Consider the following 15,587-nt stretch of genomic DNA (forward strand, 5'->3'; position numbering starts at 1 on the left):
GGTGGGAACTAAGGGAGGCAGAGGCCCCGATGGTCTATGGTAAAGGACTATGGGTTCCTGATGGTGGGCTGGTAACATACATCTGAGGTATGAACCTATTCCCCTAAACCATATATAGTGTTGTAAACCAATGTTACCCCATTAAAGAAAAAAAACCTTTTAATTATAACAGCAATGCAAATTAATTGAAGAAAATCAGGAAGATATTTGAAACCCAAAAAGTCAGTTATCAAGCAAGTACAGGAAATATTAATACAGAATACTTTCCTTTTTCAATTTGCAACAGTCATGATTCATTCTTTGTTTATAATGCTTCCAATTTGGTTTTTACCTAACATAATCATTTATAAACTTTCCTTTAACATTGACACACAAATATTTTAGATATATTAATATAATTTATTCAAATATTATATATTCACAATTATAGTTTCAAATAGTGACCATGAATCATAAATATTTCATCCTATGAATGCACCACAGTTTACTAAAGCATTATCCTATTATTCCCGTTCTTCCATTATTTTATATAATGCTGCCATAAACAATTTCCACAAAAAATGTTATGTTTTAGAATTTCTTTTAAATTATATTCCCAAGATGATATAGGCATAGACTCTGTCGACAAATTCCCTGAGTTCAAATCCTACCTTAAATCCTTTCTAATTCTGTCACTTTGGGAAAGTCACCTACCCAATCTGTGTTCCAGTTTCCTCACCTGTAAGATGGAGATGCCGTTGACAATCCCTATCTCATAAGGTTGCTAATAGGACTAAATGAGTTATTGATACAGAGCACTTAAGTGCCTGAGGCATACTGTAAATACTATGCAAGTGTTTTTGCACCTTGAAGTTACCTATAACTCGCTTTCAAAATGGACTTTATGAATGCACATGCTTAGTAGTAAGGTGTGTCTACTTTAATTTCTTCAGATTCTCATCATTTTTTAGTGTGTGTGTTATTGTGTATTTGTGTTATTGTTATTGATAGTACTGATTCAATATACTATTTTACAGGAAGTCCTTGTTATGTGAGGATAATTTCCACTGGAAAGCAATGGTAGTATTTGTGATTTAATATAGGGATGTAGGTCTTATCTTTTCCAAAAAAAAAAAAAAAAGAAAGAAAGAAAGAAATTGTGATATTTGCATTATCTGTCCTTAGTTATAGACTCAATGTTTGTGTCTGTCCCCTTAAGCCCCAAACTCATTTGTTGAAACCTAATCACCAAGGTGATAGTATTCAGAGATGGAGTCTTTGGGAGGCGATTAGGTCATGAGAGGAACCCTCATAAATGAGATTAATGCCTTTATACAAGAGACCCCAGGGCTGCTTTGCCTCTTCTGCCATGTGAGGTCACAGCAAAGAGATGACTGTCTTTGAACCAAGAAGCAAGTCTTCAGCAGACACTGAAATGGCCTGTGCCATACTCCAGACCATGAAAAATGAATGTTTTTGGAACTACCCATCCTGTTTGTTGTAGCAGTGTGAATGGACCAAGAAGATACTGCCTCGTCTGCTCTTGTTGTTCACTACAAGTTCTTTGCTACCACAACGCCTATTCAAGAATTCAACTTTTGCTTCATTTATTCGGTAAACTTATTCAAAGCCATTTTCCAAAAAGGCACTTTAGTGACCTTGTTGATCTAAAAATGTTTTGTTTTTTTTTTGCTTTTGCACATGAATAAATTAGACATAAACATATTTAGTCATTGCTTTACTTGAAAAGTTTATGGATTTTGTTAAATTGTCTCCTGGCATTTATGGTTTTAGAGTATCCACCTGAATACAGTCTCATTTTTATTTCTTTGAAGTCAAAACCACTCATCTTTTTCCACTGGCTGAGTGAAAGAAGAATTACTTCCTGCCACAGAAATAACAAAATGTGACCAGAAAATATTTTGAAATTGTTTTCTTTCCATTTTTTTTTGATGAATCCAAATTTCACAATTTCTATTCCTAAATTTTCTGTTTATTATTTCCCATTGATTTATTCCTCAGAAACTAACAATTAGTTGAAAGGTTAACCATAATTTATCCTCTATAGCCATTATCTTCTCTCATTTTTAAATTAATTTAATTAAAAATCCGAGTCATTAAAATTTCTCTCATTTCAATTTTCTGCAATATTCTGTCTGCTTTTGAGTGCTTTCAGTCTGCTTTAATTTCTATTTCCATGTTTTTAGTTTTACAAACTGTTTTCTTCATTCAGTTTGCATTCACCTTATAATGACCTTACCTTCTTATTGTGGTCTACTATATCTGTATCAATGAACCAATGTACTTTTGACACACACTGAAAACAAATTTTCTTAAACTCAGTTCATGGGGAAGGATTTTCTTTCAATGCATAAGAGGATACTCTTCTTCTCTTTCCCATTCTTTTTCTTTACTCACTCTTAAATACAGATCTATTTTGGGAAAAGACACACCTCACAACTTTCATCAGCTCCCTATCCCAGTTTTCCCAGGTGTTGAAGGGCACTCAGATGCTGGTCTAGCCCAGGGAATTCCTAGCTATGGCTGGGTTTCATAAGTAATAAGTTCCCCTTCCTCTTGAAAACTGCCTCCACTACCCTCCAGATAAAAGACATAGGGACTGGGTTTGGGTTGAGACAGTTGATGTTACAGTGAGTATCACAAGCTACTGTAATCTCTCATTAGCTATATAGGCTCAAATATTTCATTCTAAACAAATGATATCAAAACCCAGGCGTTTTACTTTCTGTTGCATATAAGAAAGAAAGAGGAAATAAAAAAAAAATACTCAAATACTGGAAAGAGGATCCTCAGATTACAAACAATCATACTTGGAAGATATTAATTAATATGCCCATTCTACATATTAGTAACAAAGCCTCAAAAAAAGTTAAATCATTGCATATAGAAAATGGCAGAACTAGGATTCAAACACAGTTCTGTAGACTCAAAGTGATCTCTCCTACATTACAGGAAATCTGCAAAGATATTTTCTCTAAAATTTTATTTTACAGAAAGTATTTCTGCATCATATACCAAGTGGTACAGTATATATTTTTTAAAAAACTCCTATTGTCAGGCAAAGTAACAAACAAGTATGAAACCTTTAGTGCAGTTTGGGCTAAGTCTGAATTAAAAGGTTAGGAAGGAAAGTGGAATAACATGAAAATGCAAGTGTTTTCTGAGCTGAATTAATTGGTTAATGTCAATCAAAACAGTACAATTCATAAAGTTGCAGCCATCTACTTTCTCAATCATCATTAAACAGAATCGTTCAAGTATCAATAGCTGAAATATAAAATCACCAAAGCAAATTACTGCATTCATTCCTAAACTTCCTCAATGTTATTTATGCTGTCACTCATTTCTAACAGCAAGTACCTCAGAATCTGGCTTTTGAGAAAGATAAATGAAATGGCAATATAGCAATAATGAATCAATTATTAAGAATTTAATTAAGAAATTAATTTAATATCTGGTTATTATTTTTAATAAATTTCAAATCATTTTATAATCCAAAGAGCTTATTTCCTTAGCCTAATTATATTTAAACTATTTTGTACTTAATTAAAATTACATTTAAAATCTTTTGTACAAAAGAAATCCCACAGTATTTCTTTCATCATTTAAGTAGCTTTCGGTTATTCTGTCACATGGTAGAATCTGAATTTTCTTCAGAAACAAAGTTCATGTTTCTGCAGTGCCCTAGAGATTTTTTCTTGTGCACTATTTTCATTTCCTTTTTTGACATTTGAATATCAATTATAAGTGTCCATTTGTTTCTATTAGAATTATTCTTTCATGCAAAAGATTATGTCAACAAATGTAAAATACATACCATATGTATGTTAAGTGAGAAAGACAAAGTAAAGAAAAATCATGGATATAAGTTAGAATGAAGAATGAAGCCAACATACAAAATGAATACCATGAGACATACTTGCCAAGCATCGGCAATAATGCATAAGGAAAAGTACAACTCTTTTTGATACCAGCACCAGAAAGAGATTACTTTGGAGAAACTTTATAAATAGCAGTCTGTGTAACACACAGTGACCTCAATAAGAGCCTGGCAGTAAATGTATTGAAGAGCTCACAATAGCAAACCAGTCCAATTGAGTAAATTCAATATTTCAGAAAGAACAGTCATTGTCATTGGAACTTCAATGCCAAAGAAAAAGCCACTCATAGGAAATAAAATGTAGGAAGAAAAGGATCTATTCGTGCTGCTTAGCTGCTAACACCACAGGCAGAGCTAGGTGGTAGCCCTGCACTCCACAGAGAATAAGGCAGTACAGTTCAGAAAATCTCAGAGAGGTAGAATTGGCAGCAATTGCAAGTGCAGGCTTTGGTATCAGCTCAACACTTGAGCACTGTAACATCTTGCTGTTTGTAAAATTAGAATTAGGTAAACTATGTTTACAGGACCTAAACTACTACCATGGACTACAAAAGACTCTAGATAAACGTTAGTTTTTTTCTATTCTCCATATTTTATATGTGGATGAAAAGGATGGTGGTAATTATTTTCTCTCTTGGACTAACAGAGAAAAGAGGACATTCATTGTCTATGCCTCCGACTAGCCTTACAAATCACCATGGCAATCACTGCTGCACAATGAGGGCGAAGAGGGTTAGAAGGGGGGTTACTCAGACACTTATGTAGTAGAGAACAAAAGCAACAGGCATTCTGAATTAATATTTTCTCCTTATAATATTAGGGAAGTTATTTTAAAATTTACTCAGATATATACAAAAAATACAAAATAGCATCTTCTTTTTAAAATATTCAACATTCCAGAAACATAAAACCTATCAACTGAAAGCAGGAATAAAACAGACAAGTATCCTTGTCAAGTGTAGAGATCTTCACAACCTAGTGGCTGGAAGATGCAGAAATTACATACACTCACACCAGAAGTGAAAATGTTATTGAGAGAGGTAAGTATCAACCAAGGTACAGATTTACAAAAAAAGGCAGAAAATTGTTCATTAACAAGAAAGGAGATGACTTTCTCCAAAGTATAATGTACTCAGACTCCATTTCTACTAATAAAAGATCTGCAAAGTCATTAATTGATTCAATAAATATCTTAAAAATAAAATTTCAAAGATTCTTGGGTGAGTTTAGAAACAGAGTAAAAGCAGTTTGATTATTTTATGAAGTATTTCATCCAAATGATGAGAGGTAAATCACAGATTAGCAGTGAAAAATTTCTAATTGAAAATTCTCTCATCTCTAGAATCTTTATTGTATTTATTATATTCTAACCTTAATATAAACTGCAACTTTACAATGTTATATCATATTTTCCTTTTACATATCATAGAACCATTAAAACTAATATAACTTGCTATGATTTGATTATTTTGTCATTTTCCTATGATATATACAGGGTTCACTTTTTTTAATTTGTAGGCTGTAACTTTTAATTGAATTATTAAACAAAGAAATATTTTTTAATGAGGATGAAAATAAATTCAAGTATACTTACCACATGAAGAATTTTATTTTCTGTTTCATATACAGTACAATCCTGAAAAAAAAGAAACACATGCATTAGTTTAAAAAAAATTAAGCATCCCTTTTAAAATACTTTCTCAGGAATTGTACTATAATTTGAAAAGGTCTTGACAATTCAAGCAAAACTAGAAGAATGGGAAAACACACCAGAAATTTTATTTCAAAATATTCATAGTGGTTACCTCTGATAGTCAGTTACAGGGTTAGTCTTGTTTTTGCTTAAATGCACATTATAATTTTACTAATTTCAAATACACATAGTAAAGAAATATATACATTAAATACACTATTAGTAACAAATGCTGGAAAAATTATTGCAAACATTTCTACCTATACTTTTACAAGTGATAATTGTATTTTGTTGTATTATTTCCATCATTTCAAATACTAACATATAGATTGGGACACTGAGAAAAACTCTAAAATTTACTTCAGCATATCAAAATCTCATAGTCATATTTTCAACTACTGTAGGCTATTAAATATACTTTATACATTTAAAATTAATACATTGTACCAATAAATATCAGGTTTATAGTTATTGCTTAAATTTGAGCATCTGAAGTTATAAAATATTAAAACACCATGGTCTTAAAATTAACCAATAATATAGCAAAGTGATCTTTGCTTAGACACTTCAATGTTTCTACAGCTCAGTTTCCTCAAGGAATTTATAAAATGGGGACAATATTACTAGTAACCTATAAAGGGTATTATGAGAATTAAATGAGAAAATGAGAAAAATGGGTTAGTATACTATCTGTCATACAGTAAATGATAAATACATGTTAACCACAAATTATTGCTCTTAATTTGTGCATCATTATTTAAAGATTTTAAAGCTAATTACTTTTACATAAAAATGTTAATTATTTGGCAAATTTTGAAAAAAAAAAAAAGTCCATATTCCATGGTACTGCCTATGTCAAAGAATAAGAGTCCGTTTCATTTTTCCCCCAACATTTTTTTAACAAAAAGAAATGATATTCAACATAGTTTGTGATAATGCCTTTTCACCATGCTATCTTGTCAGAGAAATATATATTCTTATCAGGTGCAAATGTTTTAAAGGTTATATTTGGTTCTAATTCATTTCACAAACTAATAGAAATACTGAAAGTTTGGGTATCACTTTTCTGGAAAGCTCCTGTGCTAAAGAAATTTGCTAGGACTATGGTCATATTTCTGTCTATATACTTACATAAAGTCAACTATTAATAATTAGGTATTATGTACACAAAGGTGTCAAGGTATAGAGAAGATATTTATGTATTTGGAAAGAGCATTTGTACTTTCACTTGAATTTGAAAGCACTCTGAAAGAATCCACTTCAAACACAATTACATTAGAAAGATATGATTTGGGAAAAGCTGGGAAGTTGCCCAGTTCCCATGCTGCCTCCATAGTTTGCTTCAGCTGTAATGGATACAAGTTTCTTTGTTTACCTACCTTCCCAGAATCAGAGGATATGATTAAATGCTCAAACTTCAAAAGCGATTCTCCTCAAGAAAAAGGTAAATATGAGCTTAATATATATATCCTGCTAGTGAAATAATAGTCACACAGAGAGTAACTATTTCACATCTCTCTAAAATAGAATGCTTTACTTGCACGTCCCTAGTGTATCAAACTCTTACTATCAAAAATCTATCAAATACTATCAAAAAACTATCAAAAATCTTATGCTATTTTCAGTCATCATACTGATTGTTGGTAGTAGTGCTACTAATCTGTTATTATTTTGATGAAAGTGTTCTATGTATTTTATAGGAGGAAGCAAACAATTAGATGAAGGCACCTGTGACCACTCTTTCTCTTGGTGTCACTGATAAGTATGATTAGCATTGGAGAAAGTTAGAAACATATTTAGGAGGCTAAATAAAAACTTTAGTTTCTTGATGCATTATGTACAAAAATACACAATTTGTATGTTTGTATTTCTAAGCACTGCCCGCTGAAAAGGTATAGACAAAAATGAGCAACATAGTAATAAATGAAACCCCAGTTTGAGGCCTTCCTGGAAAATGTCTGATTTCAGACCTGGGATAGGAAATGTGCAAAAATGAGTTTGGATTATAGTGACACTAGAAAGAAGCCATTGAGGACAATAAGGATTGTGTCCATAGGACTTAGGAGTCAACATGAAGGAGTCTCACAGGACAAAGATTGAGTAATTTGAAGATCTAAAAGGATAGTAAACATAATAGATGAAAACAGGAAATATTATTAAATATGAAATAAGTTGATGCTAAAGTTTAAGTTACTAAATATATCAAAATTTACTAGGTTACAGTTTAATATTAAGTATATTAAACTAACTGGACAATATACAAGAGATATACTTTTCCTCTTCATTGAAAAATATTAATCAATTATGCTAGAGAGACAAAGACAAATAAAACATAGCCCCTGACTTACAGAAGTGCAGTTCAAGAAGACAGGCATTCACACAAATAAGTTAAAACATGGAGAATTCCACAGCCTTAATGAGATCTTTAGTTTCAGTAACTTTAGAAGTATAAATGTCATAAATTATACAAATCAACATGTGAAAAGTCATACTTAAATTTTTAAAATATTACTATATTTCTTATTAAAATTCAACACAGCCACGGGGTCTAGCTATATATCGTCCAAGTCAAATTTCAAACTTTGTAAAAATTTTCATCAGTTGCTGCCCAGTGACTAAAAGGATTACATCTGTAATCCTAGATGTAAGATTGTTCAAAGAATGAAGTTTGATGCATACTTGACAGTTCTGTCCTGACTCCATAAGATAAAGTCTCAGAGAAATACAGCAGATCACTGAGGTGGTCATGTTTTCACATCAGGCTAAAAAACTGTCACATACAAATATTGAAATTAAAAACTTACCATATAAAATAAACAAAACTCAATGACTATAAGATAAATTGAAAAACTAAAATTGTATTTTTGTTATTTGGTAGCATATTCACACATGAAATTATTAAAGCTTAAATCTGCAGTAAGACTTTTGGGATATCCACCATTACTATAAAAAAGACAGGAAACAACTAACTAGGTCTTAAAAAATAAATCAGTCTGAAGAATACAAAATACCTATTCAAAGAGATCTCTGTAACCTCTTGCTCATCCCAGCATTATTCACACTAGCCAAGAATTGGTTATTAAAAAGACTTGATATAATGCACTGCATAGAGACACAAAGGAATGATACTCAGTCATAAAGAAAGGATGAAATCTTGCTATTTGCAACAACACAGGTGAACCCAGAGGGTATTGTGTTAAGTGAAATTAGTAAAACTGAGAAAGAGAGATATACCATAAGATTTCATAGATGGTCAGTAAAGAAACAAAATTATTGAACAAAGCAAAACAAAATAATCTAGACTCTTAAGAACAAAACAGTGGTTACCAGAGAGAACGGGAAAGAGTTGTAAGTACATGGGCTAAGGGGTCAACTGTATTTGAAAACTAGACTTCTGGTGGCATACAGATGTTGATTTATGTCATACACCTAAAACCTATATGACGTTATAAGCAAACGATAGTTCAACAATTGTTTAAAAAGATTTATTTATGCAGACAAGAGCTGGGGTACAGTCTAATGATGCGGGGGGTAAGAGGATTCACCAGAGACAGAGTGGGGAACCCAACAGGCAGACTGACCGAAATACACTGCTGAGGGGAGCAGCAGACGAGTCAGGAGAGGTTTGCTTGCTATGTGGGTTGCTCCCTGGCCAGCCGAGGATCGAACTCATGCTGCAGAGGCTGCAGATTGCTTCAGAGTGCGGTACTTAATCCCTTGTGCTACCAGGAAGGCCCAACAATTTTTTTTTTTTAAATCAGGAAAGGTTGCTTTAAATTGGGTTTGGGGAAAAAAACAGGTCTTTAGGGCAAAGAAAATAACAGCATTACTGCACAAGCAATAATAACTACACTCAAAAGAATTAAGCTACTGAAGTAATTTTAGTTCTGTGTTATGTAAGTATCAATGGGGGAGTGGGCTAAAATGCTGATTTCCAGGAGCATACCCAAAAATGCTGGTCCAAAGTGAGGATCCTCTAAGATGATTTTGAGAAATGCTTGATGTAATGCATATCATGTGGTAAAAGAATGCAAACTAAAACAAAGATGATCAAATATACAGAATTCATCCATTAGTCAATTAATTTAAAAGTAATCTCTGGTGGCTCACACAGACCTCTTTGTTTTGGTGTCACAGTCCCCCAATTTAGGGATAGATTGCTTTTTTCCCTCCTAATAACCTTTATTTTTCCCCCCTAGTAGCTGACTACTTTGTCTTGGTTTGTTTTTGTTGTTGTTGTTTTAAGATTTATTTATTTATTTATCCATCCATCCATCCATCCATACATACATACATACAAGCACTGGGTACAGTCAGAAGCGAGGGAGGGTGAGAGAATTCACCAGAGCCAGAGCGGGGAGCAGAGCAGGCAGAAGGACAGAAGTACACCGCTGAGGGGAGCAGAGGGCGGCAGGAGAGGTCTGTGAGCCATGTGGGACCCCCCTCCGGGGGCCGGGGAGCAGCCGGGGATCGAACTGGCGCTGCAGAGGCTGCGGGCAGCTTCGCAACCCAGCGCTCAACTGCTGAGCCACCGGGGAGGCCCCTAGCTGACCACTTTGAATAACTGATTCTACTTGTTTATACCTGTACTTTCAGTCAGATCAGCTTGTTCATTATTAAAAGTCAAAGGATTTCACAAAGGGTAAGATACAGCATAATAAAAACAAAACAAAAATACAGAGCAACACGAAAAAGTAAAATACTGGGCCTCCCCTGGTGGCGCAGAGGTTGAGCGCTGGGCTGCAAAGTTGCCCGCATCCTCTGCAGCACTGGTTCGATCCCCAGTCGTTGGCGAGGGTCCCACATGGGGCGACAGACCTCCCCTACCACGCTGCTCCTCTCAGCAGTGTATTTCGGCAGTCTGCCTGTTCTGCAACCCGCTCTGGCTCTGGTGATTTCTCTCACCGTCCCGCGCGTCTGACTGTACCCAGTGCTTGTACAAATAAATAAATCTTTAAAAAAAAAAGTAAACTGCTACTTTATATTAAGAATAGAAAGTAAACGACTATATTCTATTTCATCAAGCTGTAATTTTATGTAATTTTAATTTTATGGACAAAATTTCATTTTGTCATGTTAAATATTTAAAGAGCCTGAGGCACTTCGCAGGTTTCATCTTCTTAGTTATTTTATTTCCATTAAAATATGATTTTAAAATATTTGATTCTCAAGTGTGAGTTTTATTTACACTTAGAGTCAAATCTTTTCCTAAAAGTTTGGCAAAGAAAATAGCACGGAATATGGAGAAATATACATTTATAAACCTGCTCATCCATGGAAAGGTACACCTATGACGTTCTGGTTATTTTTAGGTTAGGATTAAATTTTGATTTTTAAAATTGGATTTAGAACTTTGCCACTATATACTCCCAGCAACAATTTACAGTACTTCATGCTGTCTTTTAATGTACAGGCAAACTAACAGTTGCATTTCTTCTTTATCCTTTTCCATACATTGTTATGGAAATTTAAATGGGCCAAATTCCTAGTGAGACACACAGGATTATAATCAGTTATCCTTCCTGTGAATGATGCAGGTGCTCAGTAGCATACATAGAAAAATTTCTACCGTCCATGTTACCATTTGTGTTCCATACTTTATAACAAATTCTAAGCACCTGGAGACATATTGCTCAGTACAATTATTTCTCAACTCTGTATGATATATAACCATAAAAATAATTTACAGGATACTAATTTGAATACATAAAGAAATAGTGAAAAGAAACAGCATGTCTTTGCTCCTATATATATTTCACAGGACTACATAATTATAAATATAAATTTTCATGACCCTTTTTAGTACATATATTACACAAATAAAATAAAAATGTTTTGCTTATAAGTAATATTTAAATGATCATTGAAGTGATTGAAATGATCTATGCAAACTTTTAATAATGGTTAACCTTATGCAAAATAGCTTCAAACCAATTAATTCATCACAGAGTATGTATAACCAGAAGATAGTGGAGGATAGACTCTCAAACAATGTTTATGTTTAGGAACCAGACTAAGTTTCATGATCAGAAAAAACTGGGAAAAGTGGTGTCACACAGATAAGGAAAGATAATTCAAGAAAGGGACACGTTATAAACAGTGTCAAATTTAAATGAGAGACTTAGCAAAATGACAATAAACTCTAAAAAATCAATGTAGTATAATGATGGGGATGAAACTCTAGTTGAAATGAACAAGGGTAGGGAGTTTAGATGTGCAAAAAACAACTACTATAAAGTACTTTTCCAAGAACTGTATCAAGGTTTGAAAAGGAACGATATATTTTCTGAGAAGCAGGATCAAAACAACAGGATAAACAATGAGGGGAGGGAAAGAAGACAGAGGCAAGTTATGCTTACATAACTCAGTTAAGGTAAAATTCAATGACCACCAGTTTGTTAGTGTTCTGGCATTACTGCAGGACTAAGGAGGAAGGTTGTAAAAGATGGTATCTATTGAAACTTTAAAATGAATGATTTTTAAAAGAACTGGCTAAAATTTTCATTATGTTAAATAGGGTTATAACATTGAAAGAACAATAAACTAAGAATGGGAGAAGAATGTGGCTGGGCTGTCTCCTAATATCCCCAGTTTTACAGATGAACAGAGACCCAGAGAAATCAGGGAAGTTACTGAATTTGTTTTCTCAACTATCTTTAATGTCTTTTCTTTGTATCATGGCTAGCTGTATTTTATATTATATGGCAGACCCTATGAATTTTTCCTACCAGACAGCTATAATTAGTAGATTAAAAAAAAAAAGCTCTGCTTATAAGTATTGTATTCACAGAATAGCCATGAGCATCATAACAAAATAATAACTCAACTACCTGAGAACATCCAGTGAAAGCAGGAGCAGAAGTACTTTGTAAATTATAAAATATTGTGTAAATGTTCATTACCTGTTATCATAATCATAGACTGGATGGAAGGTTGATTAGAGGATCCTTTAAGTCCCTTCCAACTCAACAGGCTCTGTTTCCATAATTCCCTACTTGGGTTATCTCCACACCTACAACATTAGTCATTTTCTACCTACGACATATACTGATATATTCTATATTCACACATCCATTTATGGATCATCACTACCTTTCAAATAACTATCTGCTTAGATGACTATATTAATCAATATTGTAATTACATTATGGAAGGATGTTTAACATACATCTTACCCAACTACAACACATTAGTTAGGTGTTCTACTCAAGGAATAGTTCTTGATGATTGACTTCTTACCAAAGCATTATGCCAAGTAATGTGCTATTACTTGGTGGTGTAGAGAAAAATATTCTCAGGCTCTCCAAAAAACACAAGGAGTTAAGTAAGGGTCAAATAAAAAAAAAAAATAAAGAGTTGAAAGTCTAACAGAAACACCACAAAAATAGCATACAATGTAATTTGGTAGCAGAAAAGACAGAGATGGTTAGAAGGGGTTAAGCAAAGATAAATACATCCAATTAAGCAGTGTGAGGAAATTAAAAAGGATTTTGATGAAAGTTAAGCATGAGTTGACTTTGAAAGGTGTAATCTGAAATAGGGGTTATATCAACAATGGATGAGGTATCCCTGAAGGCAGAGGGGACAGCACTAGAAAGGCAAAGGGATCCTACTTCCCTCCCCACTGCCCCCCAGTGTGTCTCTGGTTTATAGTCGCTTGTTTATTTTGATTTTTACTTTATTATAACAAGGGTGGTGGGAATTGTATGGGGACTATAACCAAGATAAAAATGCATACATTGTGCAAAAATGAAAAATGATGAAAAAATATATAAATAAAATAAATAAATAAAAAATAAAATAAATCTTTAAAGAAAATTAAAAAAAAAAAGGCATAGGGAATGAGAACCTGATATATGCCGGTAAGTAGTAAACACAGCTTTAGGTCACTGGAATATGAATTATGAAGTAAGAAGTACTGAAACAAGAGGCTGATGCAGTATGTTGGCACTCAGCCATTTTAAAGAGCTTATAATTTATCTTGTACATGATAAATTATCCATTTAAGAATATAAAAACAGAAAAGTGTCATGATCAAATGTGGCATTGATATCAATCCCCCTGTTAGAAATATGATTTAAGGGGAGTAAGGAATTATCAGGGAGAATTCTGCCAATAAGGTTTTCTACTGATTTATTTCTGACTTGCTTTCATTAAATCTATTACATAAGATGATGTTCAGTACAAAATGGCTTTGGGTATAAAGTTTCCCTTACAATCTGTTGAGTGAAACAAACATCTTTATATAAAAGTGACTTAACATCTCTATATTCAAGCACTAGAAAAGAGACTGTAGAAGCTTCAGGTAACAACGTTTGGCACATAAAATCATTAGAATATTGTTTGACTAATTTGGCACATAAAATCATTAGAATATTTTTTGACTAATTATCAATAAAGTACAAATAAGCTGTATTTCATGTTTTTCTGAGGCTCTGTTTCAATACTTTAACATTTTATATCTCACTAAGAAAACCTACATTATTAATGTCAAAAACTGAACAAGTAGCAAAACTGAGTATTTAGTTATAAGATTCTCAGATTTGTAAAGGCTCTGAAAAATGTATGAGAAAAATCCTAAGCTTAGTTTTTCTTCTTTTCAAATATAAAGGCCACTGACTTACCAATCAGTTAGAAGATGTATTCAAATTACAGTATTGCTTTACTCTGATCATCATTAATAAGAACTCAGGTTAGAAATTTTCAATGTCAAGGAAAAAAAAAAGAAAAGAAAATTTCAGTGTCAGTAGCAGACCTCTCCTGTCTCGCCCACTGCTCCCCTTAGCAGTGTATTGCAGTAGATCGGCCTGTTCTGGTCCCCAAAGGCATTGAATTCCATAATAAACATTTTGCATTGGCTTTATAGATTAGGTATAAAAACAGAATTTCTAGGGGCCTCCCTGGTGGCGCAAGGGGTTAAGCACCGCACTGTGAAGCAATCTGCAGCCTCTGCAGCATGAGTTCGATCCCCGGCTGGCCAGGGAGTAACGCACATGGTGCAGCAGACCTCTCCTGTCTCGCCCGCTGCTCCCCCAGCAGTGTATTTCAGTCAATCTGCCTCTTCTACTCCCCACTCTGTCTCTGGTGAATCCTCTCACCCCCTGCATCTCTGGCCTGTACCCTAGCTCTTGTATGCATAAATAAATATTAAAAAACCCCAAACAAACAGAATTTCTGAAGTCTTTTTTTTTTTTTTTTAAATGAAATTTCTAATTCCCAAAGAAACTAGTATATTTAGTTTCTTCACATTCCTATTTTGTGCAAAAATAGACTGAGTTTCACAGTTTTAAAATCATTTTAAATGTGAATTTGATTTTAAACTTTAATCTGCACGATCTCAGCATGTATTTTCCATAAAAATAATTGGGTCTTTCTCTGCATGAAGATTTGTGAACTATATGAAGAATTTTACATTCATTCAGTGAAGCTAATATTTCTTTGTAATAAAAAGCCTCTCTAGCTTCCAGATGTTCAAGTTACTTATTGTAATGACCATCTAATATATCACTGGGGAAGAAAATCTAAAGTGTCTAAGAGACGGGAGACAATTTTTTTCCTGTGACAAATTCTACTAAAGAATTCGAGCAAAGATAAGCACCATGCTCCATTATAAATAACAATATGAACATTAATTCTTTAAATCAAGATCATTCACCTGACTGTTAGAAAGCAAATAGTGTCATATTTGAAAAAATTCCAAGCACTAGTTGAAAAATTTCTTTAGGCCATATTTCTCTTCCACTTTTATTTAATTAGATTGCATTTTCATGGATAAAATGTAACAATTTCTCTTTACTATGTAAAATTTGAAAAATTGCCATTTATACCCAGTCACTCAATAAATGAGATTAATGATGACAAGATATTTAAATTCTAATAAGTGCTAAATTGTCCAAGTAATAGTACCACCAGCCTAAATCTGGGCTTAATTTGGTATACATTCAAAAGAAACATTTTACAAAATCAGTGTCCATTTAAGATTCCCTGATAGTAACACTGAGTGGTTATAAGGCT

At 33.3% G+C, this 15,587-nt stretch overlaps 1 protein-coding gene across 4 annotated transcripts in view; it reads right to left on the reverse strand.

The window, feature by feature from the left end:
• The window catches only part of CNKSR2 (connector enhancer of kinase suppressor of Ras 2), a 238,242-nt gene that overhangs the window by 148,730 nt on the left and 73,925 nt on the right, over positions 1-15,587 (reverse strand). For all 4 annotated transcript variants that reach the window (XM_037512621.1, XM_037512620.1, XM_037512618.1 and 1 more), the window contains exon 5: positions 5,475-5,516. In XM_037512621.1, coding sequence (XP_037368518.1) covers positions 5,475-5,516 — 42 coding nt within the window. The remainder of the gene's footprint in view (positions 1-5,474; positions 5,517-15,587) is intronic.

Source organism: Talpa occidentalis, unplaced genomic scaffold (assembly GCF_014898055.3).
Source record: "Talpa occidentalis isolate TD23 unplaced genomic scaffold, MPIMG_talOcc4v2.1 talOcc4.15, whole genome shotgun sequence".
Lineage (NCBI taxonomy): Eukaryota > Metazoa > Chordata > Mammalia > Eulipotyphla > Talpidae > Talpa > Talpa occidentalis.